At 42.2% G+C, this 16,721-nt stretch overlaps 1 protein-coding gene across 14 annotated transcripts in view; it reads right to left on the reverse strand.

Moving 5' to 3' along the window:
• The window catches only part of AOPEP (aminopeptidase O (putative)), a 168,092-nt gene that overhangs the window by 22,179 nt on the left and 129,192 nt on the right, over positions 1–16,721 (reverse strand). For 12 of the 14 annotated variants that reach the window (XR_010426536.1, XM_064641348.1, XM_064641345.1 and 9 more), the window contains one exon: positions 14,483–14,599. Coding sequence is in view for 11 of the 14 variants with exons in the window: in XM_064641348.1 (XP_064497418.1) it covers positions 14,483–14,599 (117 nt within the window). In the remaining 3 variants the exon portion in view is untranslated. Of the gene's footprint in view, positions 1–11,133; positions 11,329–14,481; positions 14,600–16,721 lie in introns of those variants that run through there. The other 2 variants (XR_010426535.1, XM_064641353.1) reach the window with 2 other exon arrangements.

Consider the following 16,721-nt stretch of genomic DNA (forward strand, 5'->3'; position numbering starts at 1 on the left):
TGCAGTAGATGCCCATATTCATAATGTAGACTTTCAAAGCCCTACCCAGCTGCTGCTTTTCCCTGGAGACACTAAATGTTTCAGCAGTAAAACTCTTCCCAGGCAATCCAGCTTTGTCACAGGGTGTTTCTCACAGCACCAAGTAGCTCCATGCCTGGACAAAACTATCCACGCTCAAAACTTAACATACCCCTCTCCCATCTGTACAGTGAGTTAACCAAACAGAATATAAACACATCTAAAAGACTGTAGATATATTTTATTTTGCACATTTTGCCATATATTAAAAAAACCCCAACCAAACAAAAAAAAAACCAAACCGGATTCCTTATGTATTCTCAAAGTGATGTGGAGAACTGTAGGGAGGAGAAAGGGACTGTGGTCCCCTCCTGTGATCACTGCTCTTCTACTTCTCATGGTCCAGCAGTTACAGCACTTACCCAGGAGGTGAGCAATCAAGTCCAGCTTTTGTAGCTGCTCAAGATCTCAAACTGTGCCTTCAGTGGAGATATTTCAACAGCAGATTATAATGTATTCTGGGATGGGGCTCTCTTCATGCCTCCTGGTGGAGCTGTTTTTTCCCCTGAAGTTATTAAAACATCTATTGCTCCTAAAGGAGGAGTCACAAGACTTTAGGCCCTGTATTTCTGAGTACTCTCGATAAGAAGTAGGGACCTGGCTCACAAGCCAGTTTGCCCCCAAAACATATTTTGTGGTGCAACCCTTGTACTGCATGGACAGCAGAACAGAAGTTCTCTCTGTGAAGTCACTCACATGGTCTTACTCCACATACCAACGTCATGTGGGACTGACTGACATTTGCACCGTGGCCTGATCATCAGAATCCCAAGGACTTTGGAAAACATGGAATTAAGCTGTGCCTACTCCCTTAACTGTTCTGTCTTTGGCAACCAACCTCCTTTCAAACAGTTAAAAACTATTTATTTGCTGAGTGAGGTCTGTGACAGAACACACTTTCCTTTCTCTCCTTTGCCTTTCTTCCTTTCTTTCCCAGGGTGAGCACAAATCCCAGCATGTTCCAAGATCCGAAACACTGGCATTCTGCCAGCTGGGCCAGAAGCAGCATGTCTGTTATCCTCAGATTACACGTTTGTCTCCTGTCTCCCCGAGCCCCAGATGCTCCCGTGGCAGAGCAAACTGGGGAGAATCAAACCATGGAACCAGGGGCTCAGTCAGCCTGGGGGCTCCCCCATGGCTTGTGTGGGACCTCAGGAAGGAGAGTACGGGCATCAGGGCTGGCTGGAGCCCAGGAGGGGCAGGGGGTACCCTGGATAACGTGGGCTGCACTCACACCTTGGTTCTCTCCTGCCCCTGCCCACGACAGCCACGGTTCCCAGACCTCAGCTACAGCAAAGGCATTAATTCCCCAGATACTCCAGTGCACTATAAAGAAGCAATTTTTCTGGGATACTCCACGCCCTAGGCTGATTCCATGAACATAAGACTTTTAGTCACATAACAGTAGTGTGGAAAAAAATAATTCAATTCCCAGAGTCTCGTCCAATGCTTAGAGTGGGAAAAGTGAACCAGGCCCCACATCCTCCCAGCCCCGTGAATGAGTCATGTGAGCAGGCACTGTTGACAAAACAGACTCAAAAGGAAATTTTGAAAACTGAGGAGCTTGTGGTAGGACTGAGCTAACCATACTGCATCCTGTGTGTACTCTTCTTGGCTTTTCTTTTCCTCCCAGGAGCAAATACTCAGTGGCAAAAATAAGAATGCATTAGTCCTCTTCCAGTTTTCTCCCTGCACGTTTCTCTGAGCTGTTCTGCACAGTTCAGAGATGCACACCATATGTCACTTTGGCTGCTTACACCACGAACAACAAACCAAACCTGAAAAGTAATTTACAGCAATCCATCCTGTTATTGCTGGCAGAACGCACACAGGACTTTTCTGGATCTGGAGCAACACCTTCAACTGTCCAACCACCCACAAACACTGTTACTGGTCTGGCAGCTGCAAGGACCCACATGCCAAAGTTGGAAACACAATTTCTTCCCTTAGCCTGCAGGAGCTGTCCTTCCAAGCCCATGCCTGACCCTCCCCAGGATGGGGAGCAGTGGGCACAGGGGTGATGGGGGCCTGCTGACACCTCAGGCTCCTCCTGGATGGATCCTCATGGCTTGGAAATAGTTTTGTTTTCCTCCTGCCCTGCTTCTGGAGGTGGTGCAGACATTGCCACTGCCAGCTTTGTAAGCTAAATAAAGTTTGTTACTGTGATTTCTGCAAGACACTACTCCTATTAGTAGTGCATTTCTGAGGCACAGTCCAGTGGCGGGAAGATACTGAGACAGTGACTGTCTCAAGTACAACATTTGATTTTCATAAACATCAACCACACTGAGATGTAAATATTGGCTAGCACCTCAACAGAACATCTTGGAAAGGATGCTGCCAGACAGCAGAGTTCTAAATTTAGGAGCAGCATCTTATACAAATAACTCCAGGGGCCTCATAGTATCTTTTAATTTCATTTTAATATAAATATTATTTGTATCTCAAACATTACCTGTTTGAGTTACAGTGCTATGGAAGATAACAGGAAACCAAAATTATGCTTAGTCTGTTTTCAGACAATACAAGCTGCTGCATGAGATAAGTTAAGGGAAATAAATACTTACATAAAATATACTAATAATCCATCTCTAAGGACAGTCCTCCTGTTTCAGCAACCTGGGCCAAGACCTTTGGGAAATGGTGCTTGAAGCTGATGGACTAAACCCATCTAAGGCATCACATGGATGGCTTGACTTTTGAAAGAAAAGCTCCCAGTGACATACATACCAGGGAAACAACATTTTTGAGCTATTTTCAACACATCTTAAATTAAAGAGATACTAATTTTTTCTGAGCCAGGTGATAAATTCCTTTATCTAATCCATATTATTCTCCCCTGTGCCACACAATCATAGAATGGCTTGTGTTGAAAGGGATCTTAAAGATCATCCAGTCCCATCCCCTGCCACAGGCAGGGACACCTTCCACTAGACCAGGTTGCTCCAAGCCCCATCCAACCTGGTCTTGGACATTTTCAGGGATGGGGCACCCATAATTTCTCTGGCCAACCTGTTGTACTGCCTCACCACCATCACATTAAAGAATTTTTTTCCAAAAACATCTAATCTAAAACATCTAATCTAAACCGGCTCTCTCTGAGTTGGAAGCCATTCCCCCTTGTCCACTCCCTCCAGGCCCCTGTGAAAAGTCTCTCTCCATATTTCCCGTAGGCTCCCTTCAGGTACTGAAAGGCTGTAACTGGGTCACTTTAAAGCCTTCTCTTTTCCAGACTGAACAATCCCAGTTCTCTCAGCCTTTCCTCATAGGAGAGGTGCTCCATCCCTCTGATCACCTTGCTGACCCTCCTCTGGACTCTCTCCAGCAGCTCCATGTCCTCCCTGTGCTGTTCCCCAGGGCTGCAGCAGCTCTGCAGGGGAGTCTCACCTGAGGGGGCAGAGGGGCAGAATCCCCCCCTTGACAATCAGACAAGCCTAGAAAACATCCTCAAAGAAAGCTTCACATGTTACATTGCAATGATCAGGTTTGCTCGTGCTCTCAATCATAAAACAAAAAATAAATATTTTACTTCTGAGGTCTACCAGTAAGATTTAGAAAACAAGTAATTTAAACCATGCCTTTGTTAAGAGGAGAAAGGAAGCTAGACTTTACTAAGCCTTTTGGTCTGCAAACAGGAGACTGGCTTCAGGGAAAATGAGTACATTTTGCTAATAGCTGGATCCAATTTAACAGGCGCCATGAGACAACAAATCTAAATTACTGAACAAAAGCAACATACTTAGAGACCTTAGAAAATGGGGTACTTTGAAATAAATAGAGTAAGCTATTGTGCAACAAAATGGAACCTTTATTAAAGGTATGAGGCATATGTGACTTTTATAGAACACAACAACTTGGCTCTTAAATGTTAATTAAGGAGCCCCAGAGGTCAGACTACAGTCTTTTTTCCATAGAGGAAAAAATACACAGAACTTTTCCAAATAACCAAGCTATGCTACTACAGATTAGTTTTAATTAACAATAAGGAAGTTTTATCTCCAGAGCACCGGAATTTTGTTCTGCTCCATCTGAAAGCATTTATCTCCAGTCTCTTCCTATCTACACATAAATTGGATTCAAATATTAGATCATTTTCCTAGATAATTAAGGAACAACACCACATGTTACAGGACAATACTTGGACTAAAGAACAAGTTTTACAATTGCTTAACATGGGATAATTACAGTTTAAGAATTGCCAATTTTACAGTGCATTTAATGACTTTTTTGCCCCCTCTATCTTAGCTGAAATAGTTACACTTTAATACACCAGCCAGGTTGCACCACAGACTTTTCATTTTATATAATCTGATTTTCAAATGGGCACTCCTATCTTTTATGCCACAGTACACTCATGCACGTGAATTTGATTTCATTGCCACTTGCCCAAGTAAGGGATGCTGAAGCAGCTCACAAGGAGCAATGAAACAGCCATGTTACAACTGTGTTGACAGAATACCAGTCTGGCAATCTGAAAAAGTGTACTTATTAGCCAAAAACCTACTGGATGCAAGGAGAATGGATTCATAATTTTGGCAAGGATTCTGTAATTGTGATTATTCTGTACGCCAAGGGTTTGTCAGAAGACTCCATTAAACACCCCATTTTCCAGAGCTATGGTCCAAGTGACGATTTAACCCTGAATTCAAAAACCAGCTTTTGGTAGCCTTACTCCTGCTGGATTTTACTGTGAGCACTGGGATGGACCCCTGTTCAGCAGCTGGACCCGAGGCAGATGGAACTCCCTGAGCTCCTTGTGCCCTGCCCTGGCCCCCACTGGTTGCACAGGTAGACCCCAGTGCCGATTCCTGCAGCCTTGGACAACTTCCCTTCCCTCTGTGCATCCCAGCATGAGTGTCTTTGCCCACTGGCAACCCAGCAAAATGAAGCATTGTTATTCAGGAAACCCTAAGGCAGCAATGGGCTGGCTAATCAAAACTTTCATCACGAGTTAATTGTCTTTCTGCAGGGAACTTTGTAGGTCTAAAATAAGTTAAAATCTGGAGTACAAACTGCTCACTAAAAGATCACTGAAAAGCTACTTTTAGTGGAATACCAGACTTTAAATTTTGGTAATATGGGTATCAGTATTCTACTTTCTGTATTTCATTTTACTCCTTCTGATTTGTACTTCTGCACAGATCAAGCAATTGCTCACTAGGAGGGGTGTTGACAACAGGGGAGAAGGACTTGCAGGCCTCATCTCTCCCTTCTCCACTCACCTGCACTGATGAAGGAGCCATTGGTAGAGCCCATGCAACAACTGCATTTTATTTAGTAAGAGAAAAGAACGATGTTGTACAATCAAGCTTTTGAAAGGCAAAAGTTGCTTGTTCAACATCAGCCCGTGGGACAGCTGGTGGTATTTGAAGCTGTACTTGTGCCAGTGGTCAGGCAGCACAATCCCACAGCTCTGCCAGCCTCAGGGAGCAACAGATGCCTGCTTTTCCTTCTCACCTTTACAAAAGTGATTATGGGCATGTATTTCCTTCCCATCCCTTTTCCTCCCCTCCAACCACATGCTCCTGTTGTAGTATTCACCCAGTTCTACACAACGCAACTGAACTGTACTATTAAAAAGTTTCTGTAGTACCACACCCTTGCTCAAGAGTAACCTGATAAGCTCCCACAGACCGTAAACATGACTCCACTTCCAGTGGCAAATCAAACAGGTACCTTTCCCACAGCCAGTGCTGGAGGTTCTTTCCTCCATAAGCATACAGAAGCCTGGAAATCACAAAACATGCTGCTTCAGAAAGCCCAAGCAGGGCAGGGGGCATCCCTGCTGCTCTCCATGATCAGAAGGGCGCAGCGACCTAAAGACAGCACTTCAGGACAAGATTCATTCTTGGCAATGAGGCAGATGCTGAGGGCTTGCTTGGAGAAGACAACTGTCCTTTTTGTCCCACCTCAGGTTCACAAACAGAGAGCTCCCAATTACAGAGCAGACACTCTTCTCCCTATGTGGGCCCCATCTGTGATCAATGACAGCTGTGTTGGGAGAAGAAAAATTTTCCAAAAGAAGTCAGAAAAGGCAAGAGACTAAGAAACCATGTCTAATCCCTTTTCAAAGGTGGCACAGGCCGTGCCTCTCTTCTGATGTCAAAGCTCTCACTGAGAATAAGTAAGTGGCTTGGTTGGGATGCCTAATGCTGTAATCTCAATGCTCTTCAGCTCTGCCAACCTGGCCTTGGACATTGCCAGGGATGGGGCAGCCACAGCTTCTCTGGGCAACCTGTTCTAGTGTCTCACCACTCCCGCAGTAAAGAATTTCTTACTAATAGCTAATCTATCTTTCAGTTTGAAGATATTACCCCTTGTCCTATCCTAACAATATCTCTGCAATCAGCAGAAAATTTTTTTTGTATCAACATAGCAAGTGATTCAAATACTTCCTCTGACCACTGTCTCTCCCAGCTGTCTCTGGACAGAGTCTGCTTACAGTTTTTACCCATACAGTGTCTGCATAAGTGTTTGAACATAAGTTATTTACATATGCACATGAAAGTGTGCTGGGCTTATAAAACCATACATTACAGTGGGAAAGAGCACGTAAACACATACATAAGATGCAGAATTCCAACTCTGAAGAGTCTGAGATCAAGCACACGAACTGTCTGTTACCAATTATGATTAAGTTATAACTCTTGTTCAGCAAAAGGAAAGGCTGCTGCAAGTATTAAGGCAACAGTAAGCTACCCTGTTTGCCTATGCCCCTCTCTCCATCCCTCTGCTTCTATCTCCTCCCTCCTGTAACTAGAGGCAACAAAAAGAGTCTTCCTTTTATCTTTGGTCTCCCACAGAGACTGTGGTCAAATCATTTGTTATTTCCAAGCAAGATTACTGTCACAGATGGAATCTGGAGCTCCATATGAAAAAAAGACTCAAATTCCAAGCAATGAACAACGTGGCTGCCTGGTTTTTCCACAGCTTAGGTCACACCCAGTCTATTCAGCCTATGCTCACGACCTTCTAATTTCACATAGTTTAAAACCTGACTTCCAATTTTCAAAACAACTAAACATAAGATTTTGACTCCAAAGACAAAGACCTTTCACTATCACACACCCCCCTTCTCCAACCCCCAGCAAAAATTCATGAGAAATACATTGATTTTATAAACTAAGAAGGAATATGGTCATTCCTTCAATGACAACACCTGGATTTTACTCCATGTTACACATTTTTAAGTCATCTCCTCCTCTTCTATTCCCTGTTGCTGGATTACAGTGACTGTTGTTGCTCAGGATGATGCTCACACCATGTTGGACACAACAAAATTCCTCCCCAGCACCACTGCAACTCCAAATGGCACAGAGCTGAAAGGAGCACAGCAGACTTTCCCCCACAAGTTAAGTCAGTGACTGAGTGGTGGAACAAGATGTGTGGCTGAGGTAATGATGTCAGAATCAGCTATGGTCAGCAGTTTTCAATTGTCCCGTTTCTTGAACTATTTAGACCTCAGAGGGCAGAGCAGCTTTTTTCTGAATTGTGGTCCTACTCAAGCATAACCTGCATCTGCAGGCAGTCTTTAATCAGGAATGAGAAGTACTAGATGAGCTATTTGGAGGAAGCCTCAAAATAGGTTTATTTTAAATAAAAAGTATTTTCAGATTTTTTTCCCAGAACTAAAAAACCAAACCAAACCTCCTCCCACCCCTCCTTACCCCCCCAAAAAACCAACCCAACCCTACTGCTGATAGCTAGGGGATTTTGTTTGTGCTTAAAAAGAACCCACACCCTTCCTTGACATCATGGCCACTATACCAGTGCTTCATTTATATGCAAACAGAGTCATCTTTTAAATTTCATGACAAGGCCAGGTTTGTATTACAGTGCTGTTTGTACTGCCCTACACAGAATACTGTATAAAATTTTATATAAATCAGTTGCATCGAATTCCGAACACCTTTGGGATTGAGTTCAGAAGCCCAGAGGACTCCACCACTTTATTCTCCTGCTGGACAGCAGGACATAGAATTATCTCCAATGCCTTCCTCCATGGATTATCTGCATAAGCAGTAAAAAGAGGCCAAATCAACCCAGTTACATACTTGGTTCCCTCTTACCATCAGCTCCCCTGCTTTCCAAGTCTCACTAAGTTGCTGGGCTGCCAGATAAAAACGAAATTAAGTCCAAAACCAGTTAGAAAAATAAGGGGTGACAAGTGCCCAGCAGCAGTGATGGCACCAGCCGGGGGCACAAACACTCCTGTCCATGTCTCTCAGCAGCCAGGGAGATCCCTGGGGACAAACCTGCTGCTGCTGCCTCTGCAGGGGCTGGGACCACAACTGCTGACAGTGCAAAGCTATTTTCAGTGCTCCACAAATCCTGTGCTCTGATCGTGCCCTTCAGCTAATGCTGAGGGAGGGATTTGCTGTTCTTAAGTGGCTGGAAAAGCCCCCCTACTTCACATGTAGCAACAAATCAGCCCAAGTTATAGCTGCTGGAGATTATCCTTGGTTCAGTCTCACGGATTCATCCCAACACACCCATTCAGCCACAACAGGCACATGAGTCAGAGTCTCACGGGACAACTACCACTGCTCTGACTGGAAGAGCTTTTCCCTCATCTTGTTCCAATTTTCTCAGCTTCACACTGAATTTTGGACCTCATCTTTGGCAAGCAAGTTGTAGAAGCTACTCTTTTCAAAGCTCTTTTCATTGGAAAAATGATCCAACTCCTGCACATGCACACTTGTGAAAAACTATCTTAATTAATATCAGTACCAATACCACCTGTGCCAAAGAGCCTGCATTTTGCATTTAGATGCAACATGAAGAACATGAAACAGGTTGAAGACTCAAAATTTATCAAAATCACAGAGGACCTTTTGCAAGTGGCTGCTGCTTCAGTCAATACATTTATCAGGGACAGGGATAATTTACAGTACCCTGAAATTAGTGAAAATGGGAAAGATTTTCTATGACAGAGATATATTCCTTGTTAGGGTTTGCTAGGGGAAGTATGAGGAGAAGGGCTGGGAAAGAAAAGTGTATTTCTGCGAGGATGTGTGTGAAAAGCATCAAACTAATGCTTCACTTTGTGAAAACTTGCATTTGTTCTCTTTTTTCTATTCCATGTAACAAAGGTACTGTCTCAGTAATGGTTTGGTATACAAATCTCAAATATGATTTATTCCAGAAACAAACCTGGCATGCAGACTGAATCACCTAGAGAGCCTTTTCTAGGTTCCAAATTCCTAAATATTGAAGTGCTAATTGCAGTTCGATTGCAAATAAAAAAATCATTCAATGTAACCTCACCTATCTCTAGTGGCACAATAATGCTCTGAATAAAACATTCAGAAAGGAAAAGGCAGGTGGAATTTATTTTGCATTCCTTGTAAATTTTCACAGCAGCTTTTTAAGTCCTGCAAAACATACTGTCATATCCAAAACAAGGCATCTCCTCCTGATTTGACTTGAAATTCAATAATAAACTGCAAGGTTTAAATACAAAATAAGTACAAGAAACTATTTTTTACTTTTGCAGAAACAAAAACAAACTACTGTATTCACAAGAAAGTAATGTCCTGTACTATGGTCATCAGCTCAAGCTGTCACCTTTTCCATCTACTGAGTTTCATACCAACAGTGACATCGTGGATCTCTCTGTTTGGTTGCAACACCACTATCTGAATCATGTCTACCTGTTGCTCCACAGTCCAGTCAGGGACTGGCAGGCCTGTGGAGGTATTTGCAACACATTAGTAATTTTATTCCAAAGCTGGAGGCTGCTCCTGAGCCCTTGCCCCAGGGCAGGGCTGCCCCAGTGGCTGTGCTGAAAGAAAAGCTCACCAAGTACCTTGTGCAAGTGTGAACTGAACTTTTCCCAGCAGTTCCCTTTTCCCACCCAGTTTTACAGTGCAGTCTGCAGAGCTCTGTTCCATGAGGGTGCCTTCAAACAATGCCCAGCCCCAGCCAGGACAGCTGAATTGTGCAGGCTGAGAATGTGCTCAGCTCCAGGCAGTTGCCATCGCATGGGAAGCAACCAGAATCCATCTGTACTTCCACGCCTGCCAGCTTTCTACAGGCTAGGAAAGATCAATGAATCAAAGTTATTTTGTCCTAACAGAATTCTCACCACTTCTGGGATGCCAAGCACCTTATATGGTTTGTATTAGCATGACTGGATTTCTGTCAGTGAAATAAGATGCCACCACTTTATAGCCCTGGCCTCCCAGGCAGAGCTCCTGCACAATGCAGCAGTTGTGTGAGAATGGCTCTGTGCCACCCACATGACTGACCATGTTATGATCTTAACTCATTTCACTCACAGGCACTGCAGAAACAGCTCTAGCCTCTCTTCTCTCCCCAAAATATACCACATTATGATCCTGAATACAGGGAAAGCATTATATAAGCGAAGAGCATTTCAGTCAACTTGTTGAGACAAGGAAAACCAACAAAGAAACTTTCCATATGCTGTGCAGGCAAGATATTTTATTTAAAAAAAGCAATACCTACAGTAGGAAAGAAAAGAAAGTTGACTCTACAGTGAAAAATATGGGGAAACACACCATAAATCTTTCTGCTCCATCCACATTCTGTATTTTTTACAGAATTACTGAATTATTAGATAATTCAGTGACAAGTAAAACACACTTGCAGAAACATTGTCAAGTCTTAAATAGGAGTGAAAGTGCCTCACCCACTGTTCTTCTCCTATGGCCTACGTGATCTCCCTCTTGACTTTTTCACTATTCTGCAGGCCACTCAGCCATCCTGTGACATTGTATGCACACATTACAGGCCTATCTGACCAAATGAAGAACAGAAACAATGACAGGGCTCTTCTACTTAACAATTAACAGATATTGCAGTGTTGTATTTTGTAGCTAACTGACTCCATTTTATTTAAATGAAAGTCCTCAATAGCTTAGTCAAATCAGAAGAGATGTCATCAAGGTTAGGCAGATTTAAACGTATATTAGCAACCCAAAACTTTCCAAGTGTCCACATTCTGCCAGACCCTGGATATTGAATAAATGAAATAGCTGTATAGAACAGCCACCTTGGAAAGAAACAAAACAAAAATAACCCCAGACCCACCTTCAATTCTGTTATGCTACTGTGCTGTGTGATGGCAACTGCAGCTGCTGCTTAACAACATGTCCCATTTCTCCTCAGACAGCTGAACTTTCAGCTGGACTTTGTCATGTTCAAACTGCAGCCAGCTTCTATAATGCTTCTCCTGGATGCAGGATGTGGTACATCATGGAGATGTCTGTAGAGCCTGTCTGTGAGCTATTTTGTTATGTAGTGGGAAGCAGCATAGTAAGAAATTAGGGAACAGGAAGGAAAAACTGAGGACCAACTCCATATAATTGCCTCCCACTTGTCTGACAAGGTCTGAGCCACAATGGATTCCAGGCACAGAAAGAAGATGGAAAAATGGCTTTAAACTTTGAAACATTCATTGCTTTCAAAACACTGTTCAAAGGTATCTTGGATATGCTCAATTCAAATAACTCACATCAGTGAATTAAATCTCTGGAAAACAAACTTTTGTAGTTTGGTGTTTTCTCAGATGTTCCAAGGTTTGAAGTGTAAATGGAAAATGAAATCATGATTTGTTATAGAAGTGCAAAAAGCACGAGAGAGTCACAAATTCTGCAGTTTGGCAGATGCCCTGCAAGCCTCTCTTGGCATCCAAGTCTGGGGCAGACCAGTCTGAAACGAGATTTAAGCCATCAGCACTTGTGGCTCTTGTGGCTCAGAAGTTATGCACTGTGAATCAGAAATACCTTACTGAACTTTTTTGGTTTGGTTTAAGCTTTTTTTTGTTAGCTGAGGCATTTAAATCAGTGTCTGCCTTAGAAGGGAGAGGCTGCCTACCTGCTCTGATCCTACATATCTGCAGTGAGACCCAATTTGAGAGAGGACAGGAACTACGCTGAGCTGCTGAGAAGACCCTGGGCAGGACCAGCTTGAGTACTCCTTGAAGAGATAAACCCTTACACTCCAGGCAAAGGCTGAGTCACACCTCTCTCTGCTCCTGACTGTCACAAAGAAATCAAGACAAGTTAGATAACCTGCTGCAAACCCTCTTCTTCTTTTTTAAGCAAAGTGTTCAGTGTTACAGTGTTCAGTGGTCAGGAGTACCAAACAGTGCTGCTGGCAAACCACTGGCTGAGCACAGACTCACATCCCTCTGTGAGTGCAGACATCACCAGGGGTGCAACACTTTACAACAACAAGCATGCTCCACTTTAAAGTAATATATGGATGCTTCAGCAATACAGATAGAAAAGCTTTAAGAAATATGAGTCAGGACTTCCCGTACTGTACTTGTGCAGGACAGAAGGACCCCTAGTAACAAGCTGCCAACTCCTAAGCAGGCAGACAAAACTTTATGTACAAATTTTAAGATCAAACTTTGTTTAAAATACAAAAATGGACAGAACGCAGTTGACAATCTCACTTACAAAAATCCTGGAATAAACCCTCTGACACTGACAGTTTTCTTATTTTTATTGGCCTGGCTGCAATTTTTTTTATGGTTTTATTTTTAATGATCCATTTTTGATGTTTAGTTACTGAGAACACTTGAACTGCAGTAACACAAAAGGATGACTGTGAGTGATTTGTGTCTTCACAAATTAAATTTAGACAAGACTAGGCTCGGACTGTGGTTCTTTGTCCCTGGGTAGTGACACTAATAATCCCCTATGCACACACTGGAGAATGAGGCAGGAACAGTCCCTTCCTCACGTAAGTGTGGCCATGGGAGCTAACGTTCCCTTTAAAGGACTGTAGGTGTCTGGTGTCTGATGACTGGTAAAATGCTAATGGTAATGTTATCTCAGTTGTACTTCTAAGTAAGTTGTCTGCTAAGCCCTTGGTTTCGCCTTGTAAAATAAAACAGAGATTATGTTCATTTCATAGTGGCCAAAATTTTGTGGGTTTGTTTGAGTTTTTTTAAACAAAAAATTCTGTCAGACTGCTTGCATACTTTTACATGACACTGCAATGAAAAAAGAAAGCATGAAAGTGGAGAGAAAGGAAAAACCTGAGAAACTGAAGCTTGTGGCCTGGTGCTCACAATTCACAGGCATGAAGCAGCAACACCACAGCTATTGCTTTGATCTATCTCCCTATTAATCCCTCTTCCCACAATAGAACCACTGACATTTCACTGGTATTCAGATGTGATTAAAATATATTCTAATACCTATAAATAGAAATGTTGGTTCAAACACTAATTAAAACCAAATATAGCATTTGGAAAACTGTATCAACAAAAAAGTAAAAGGGTGCAGTAAACACCAGCAGTCGAAATGTTGCCCCTTTTTTCTCTCAGAAAAAGATAGACCTCTGTTCTATAGATTTTTATGTTAATGTTTGGATTTCCAAGTGTTTACAAGCATCCACCCAGCAACTTCAGCATAAGAGTAACAAGACAGACTATGCTCTCTCCTTCAATTCTGATTATTGCCATAAAGTTCCAATGATAACAGGGCAAGTCATGCACACTGACTTTCTGCAGCCTTCATGGTAGTTTTTAATTAAATGTTAAGTTACCTCGTTCCCACATTACTTTGATCATATGCCTCTTCACAACCAACCCTTGTTTCTATATACATGTATCTACACATCCTTTATTTTCCTGACTGATTCTACCTTCTTACCCTCCCTCCTGCATTACTATCTACTTGGAGCAAAGGCTTATTGCAAGGCAAGGGGACTTTACAGCTTTGCTGCCTTAACTGTCAAAACTCTCACAGCTTGAGAAAACCATGGGAGTTCACAAAATAGCCAGCTCTGCATGTGGTGGTAAATATGTACTGGTTTGTCCCCCAAAGACATAGAGCACTTTGGAGCAGGGATGGAGCCTTTACAATATTATATAAAGCAGTGTTTTCCTCAGGGAATGTTCATATCACTGGCACTTACTAGAGACAACTGTAAAGAACTGAATCTCCCTTAAACTCAAGCACACCACAGTGTCTCTGGAGAGCCGAGTGAGACTTCTGAGCACACAAAGAGGGACAATATGAGCTGAAAATGGGGAATAATAATTTTAGAACATGACACACACATTTGGAGACAACATCACAACTAAATGAGACCGGGCTCTACTATACAGTCAGCATGCTACATGAAAAATTGAACACTTGAGCAAATGTGCTGCCTGAGGTGCCTGTACAACAGTTTGGACACCCAGGCTGGCCTCTGCTCCCTTGGTGTGCAAACACACCTGAGCCTACACAAAACACACAGACACACTAAGTCGTTAAGGCACGTGAAGATGCAACAATAGCGGAGTTCAGATCATCCAATTTCAGATTTAGGCATGTGAAAAGAGAACTTGGGTAAGCCTGGTTCCTGGTGAACACTGTCACTCTCAGGCAATAACACAATGGTGTGTGTTGGGTAGATTTTTTCTGAAGAGACTTACCTCAGCATCCTGCTCCCGGAGCTGGTATGTTCTCTCCAAGCACTGCAGTGTTCTAGGACACAATGTCTTCTCCTCCAACAGAGACTCCAGAAGTAAGACCAGCTGGTCAGGGAGAAGCTAAGAGAAAAATAAATGCCATGTGTGAATGAAGATCTCTACTGACTGAGCAATTAAATGGAAACAAACCACAGAGGACAGGATTGTGATAACAAGTACTTCCAACATGTGCTCAAAATACAACATGGACTTCTAGCTGGTTTCTGAAAAACCTCAGGGTTTATGTGTCTGTATTCTGAAAGATTGTGCTGGGGCACAATTAAGACTTGCTTGTCATGGTTTTCGTTACTGTGGTTAGGTCAGATTTAAAACGTGTTTATTGAAACATAATCGTAGCTTAATAAGTAAGGTTTGTATTGAATGAATAAACTAAGTAATTCCATTTTGTTTGGGCTTGGAAGAGATGAGAAGAGAATCATTTACAGTGCACAATTTCAGGAATCAACTAGGCACATGAATGTATAATTTTTTAGAGTGGCATTTTTATCTCATATATAAGCATTTGCAGGATACATCTACAGCAAACAAAGAAACACAGCACAAATAAGTGATCCAGAGAACAAGTGTTGTAATGACACATTTTGTGGCACATTTGTGGGCAATGAGTCCCAAGTCATTCATCATTACATGGTAAAGATACATGAACATTGTGTGGATATACATATATATACAATAGTTAGTTGCCTGAACCTATGATTTTCAACTTGAACCTAATGTAACCTAAAAAGAAAAAGCATAAGAAGTCTGTTGTAGCAAGTGCTTAAGTGCTTTGTTTAATAGGCTTATTGGATGAACAAATAAATAATTCAAACAGAGCTCAGAGAGAAATTACACCAGTTGCCAAAAAAAAAATCTACTGGAAATTCAGGATTCAAGGTGATCAGTCAGAAGTTGTTTATATGCCCCATAACTTTCCCCATTATTCATCATTGCAGGGCACCAAGAGAGAAAGGGGAAAGGAAGGAAGGATGTCAGTTTAAGTTTTTGCAAACAAAAAGAAACCAACACTGTTCAATTCTAATGTTCTGAAGACAGACTAATGAAAAAAGACATCCTGTTACTCTGACACTACCTCCAGCTTTTACCACATCTGGACTTTCTGCTCCCACTTTGCTGCCTGCCCATGTCCCCAGCCCTGCTGAGCAGGGATGAATTTGGCCACAGGAAATGCCTGACATCCCACAGCCAGGGCTGTTCATGTGGACCGAGCAAGTCTGGATCCCTGATCTCTGACAGCAAGTCCATGAAGATACCACAGATCTTCTGGTAAGTCTTGATCTGTAAAGTATTGCCATTAACAACCAACACAGCAACATGACATTTTCTTCCCTTTGAGACTGATGTAATTTAGCATTAGTACCTAAATCAGAACAAAGAGAAAAAGGAGATTTTAAGGCTCTGCCTCACATTTTGATTTTCATTTTTTTATTATTCAAGTTAGTTGCATTCTTGAAGACTAAAAAAACCTCACATCTTACTGGCTCCTACTGGAACATTTTCTAAGTGATACCGAAGCCTGCTAAGAAAATGGCACATTAAAAATGGTCAGACATTTAAAAATATTGAATATTTCAATTTCAGGACAACTACTAAAATGACAGTTTGGACGTTTATTACATAGGTCAACAGCAGCTGCCTGGGCGTTGGTGAGACAGGCTAAAAAATATAAAAGGGAAAGCTTCTGGGAAGTGGTTCTGCTTGGAAACTGAATTAATTCTGAACACTAATAAAATCTGAAATGTTGCAGAACGCCACACACAAAAAGGTAACTTTTGATTTAGAAAGCTTTGCCTGCTAACTACAAAGACAGCAGAACAGCATTTAATTTAACTATAGAACAGCTGCTCAAATACATAGGTGCAGACCAGCTGAGGGTTACTATTTTATAATATATTTCCAGTGTAATAGCTATACAGATTCAGCCACAGAAAGATATTGTTTAGGGAAACATTACAGAATCTCACTGAAGCCAACAAGAGCAGTAGCAGACAGCAGCCATGCCCTTAATTACCCCTGCCTAGTGCTGCATCATGGCTGAAGACTTTCCGGAATTATAGGATAAACACTTATCAGTTCAGATTTGGGACTGCAGAGTAAAAAAACCAATCAATCAAACAAAACAAACAAACCCCCCCACCAACAATAACAAAACCGAAACCAAACCAACCAAGCAAAAAAAACC

The sequence above is a fragment of the Pseudopipra pipra genome, chromosome Z, assembly GCF_036250125.1.
Source record: "Pseudopipra pipra isolate bDixPip1 chromosome Z, bDixPip1.hap1, whole genome shotgun sequence".
NCBI classification, from domain to species: Eukaryota; Metazoa; Chordata; class Aves; order Passeriformes; family Pipridae; genus Pseudopipra; species Pseudopipra pipra.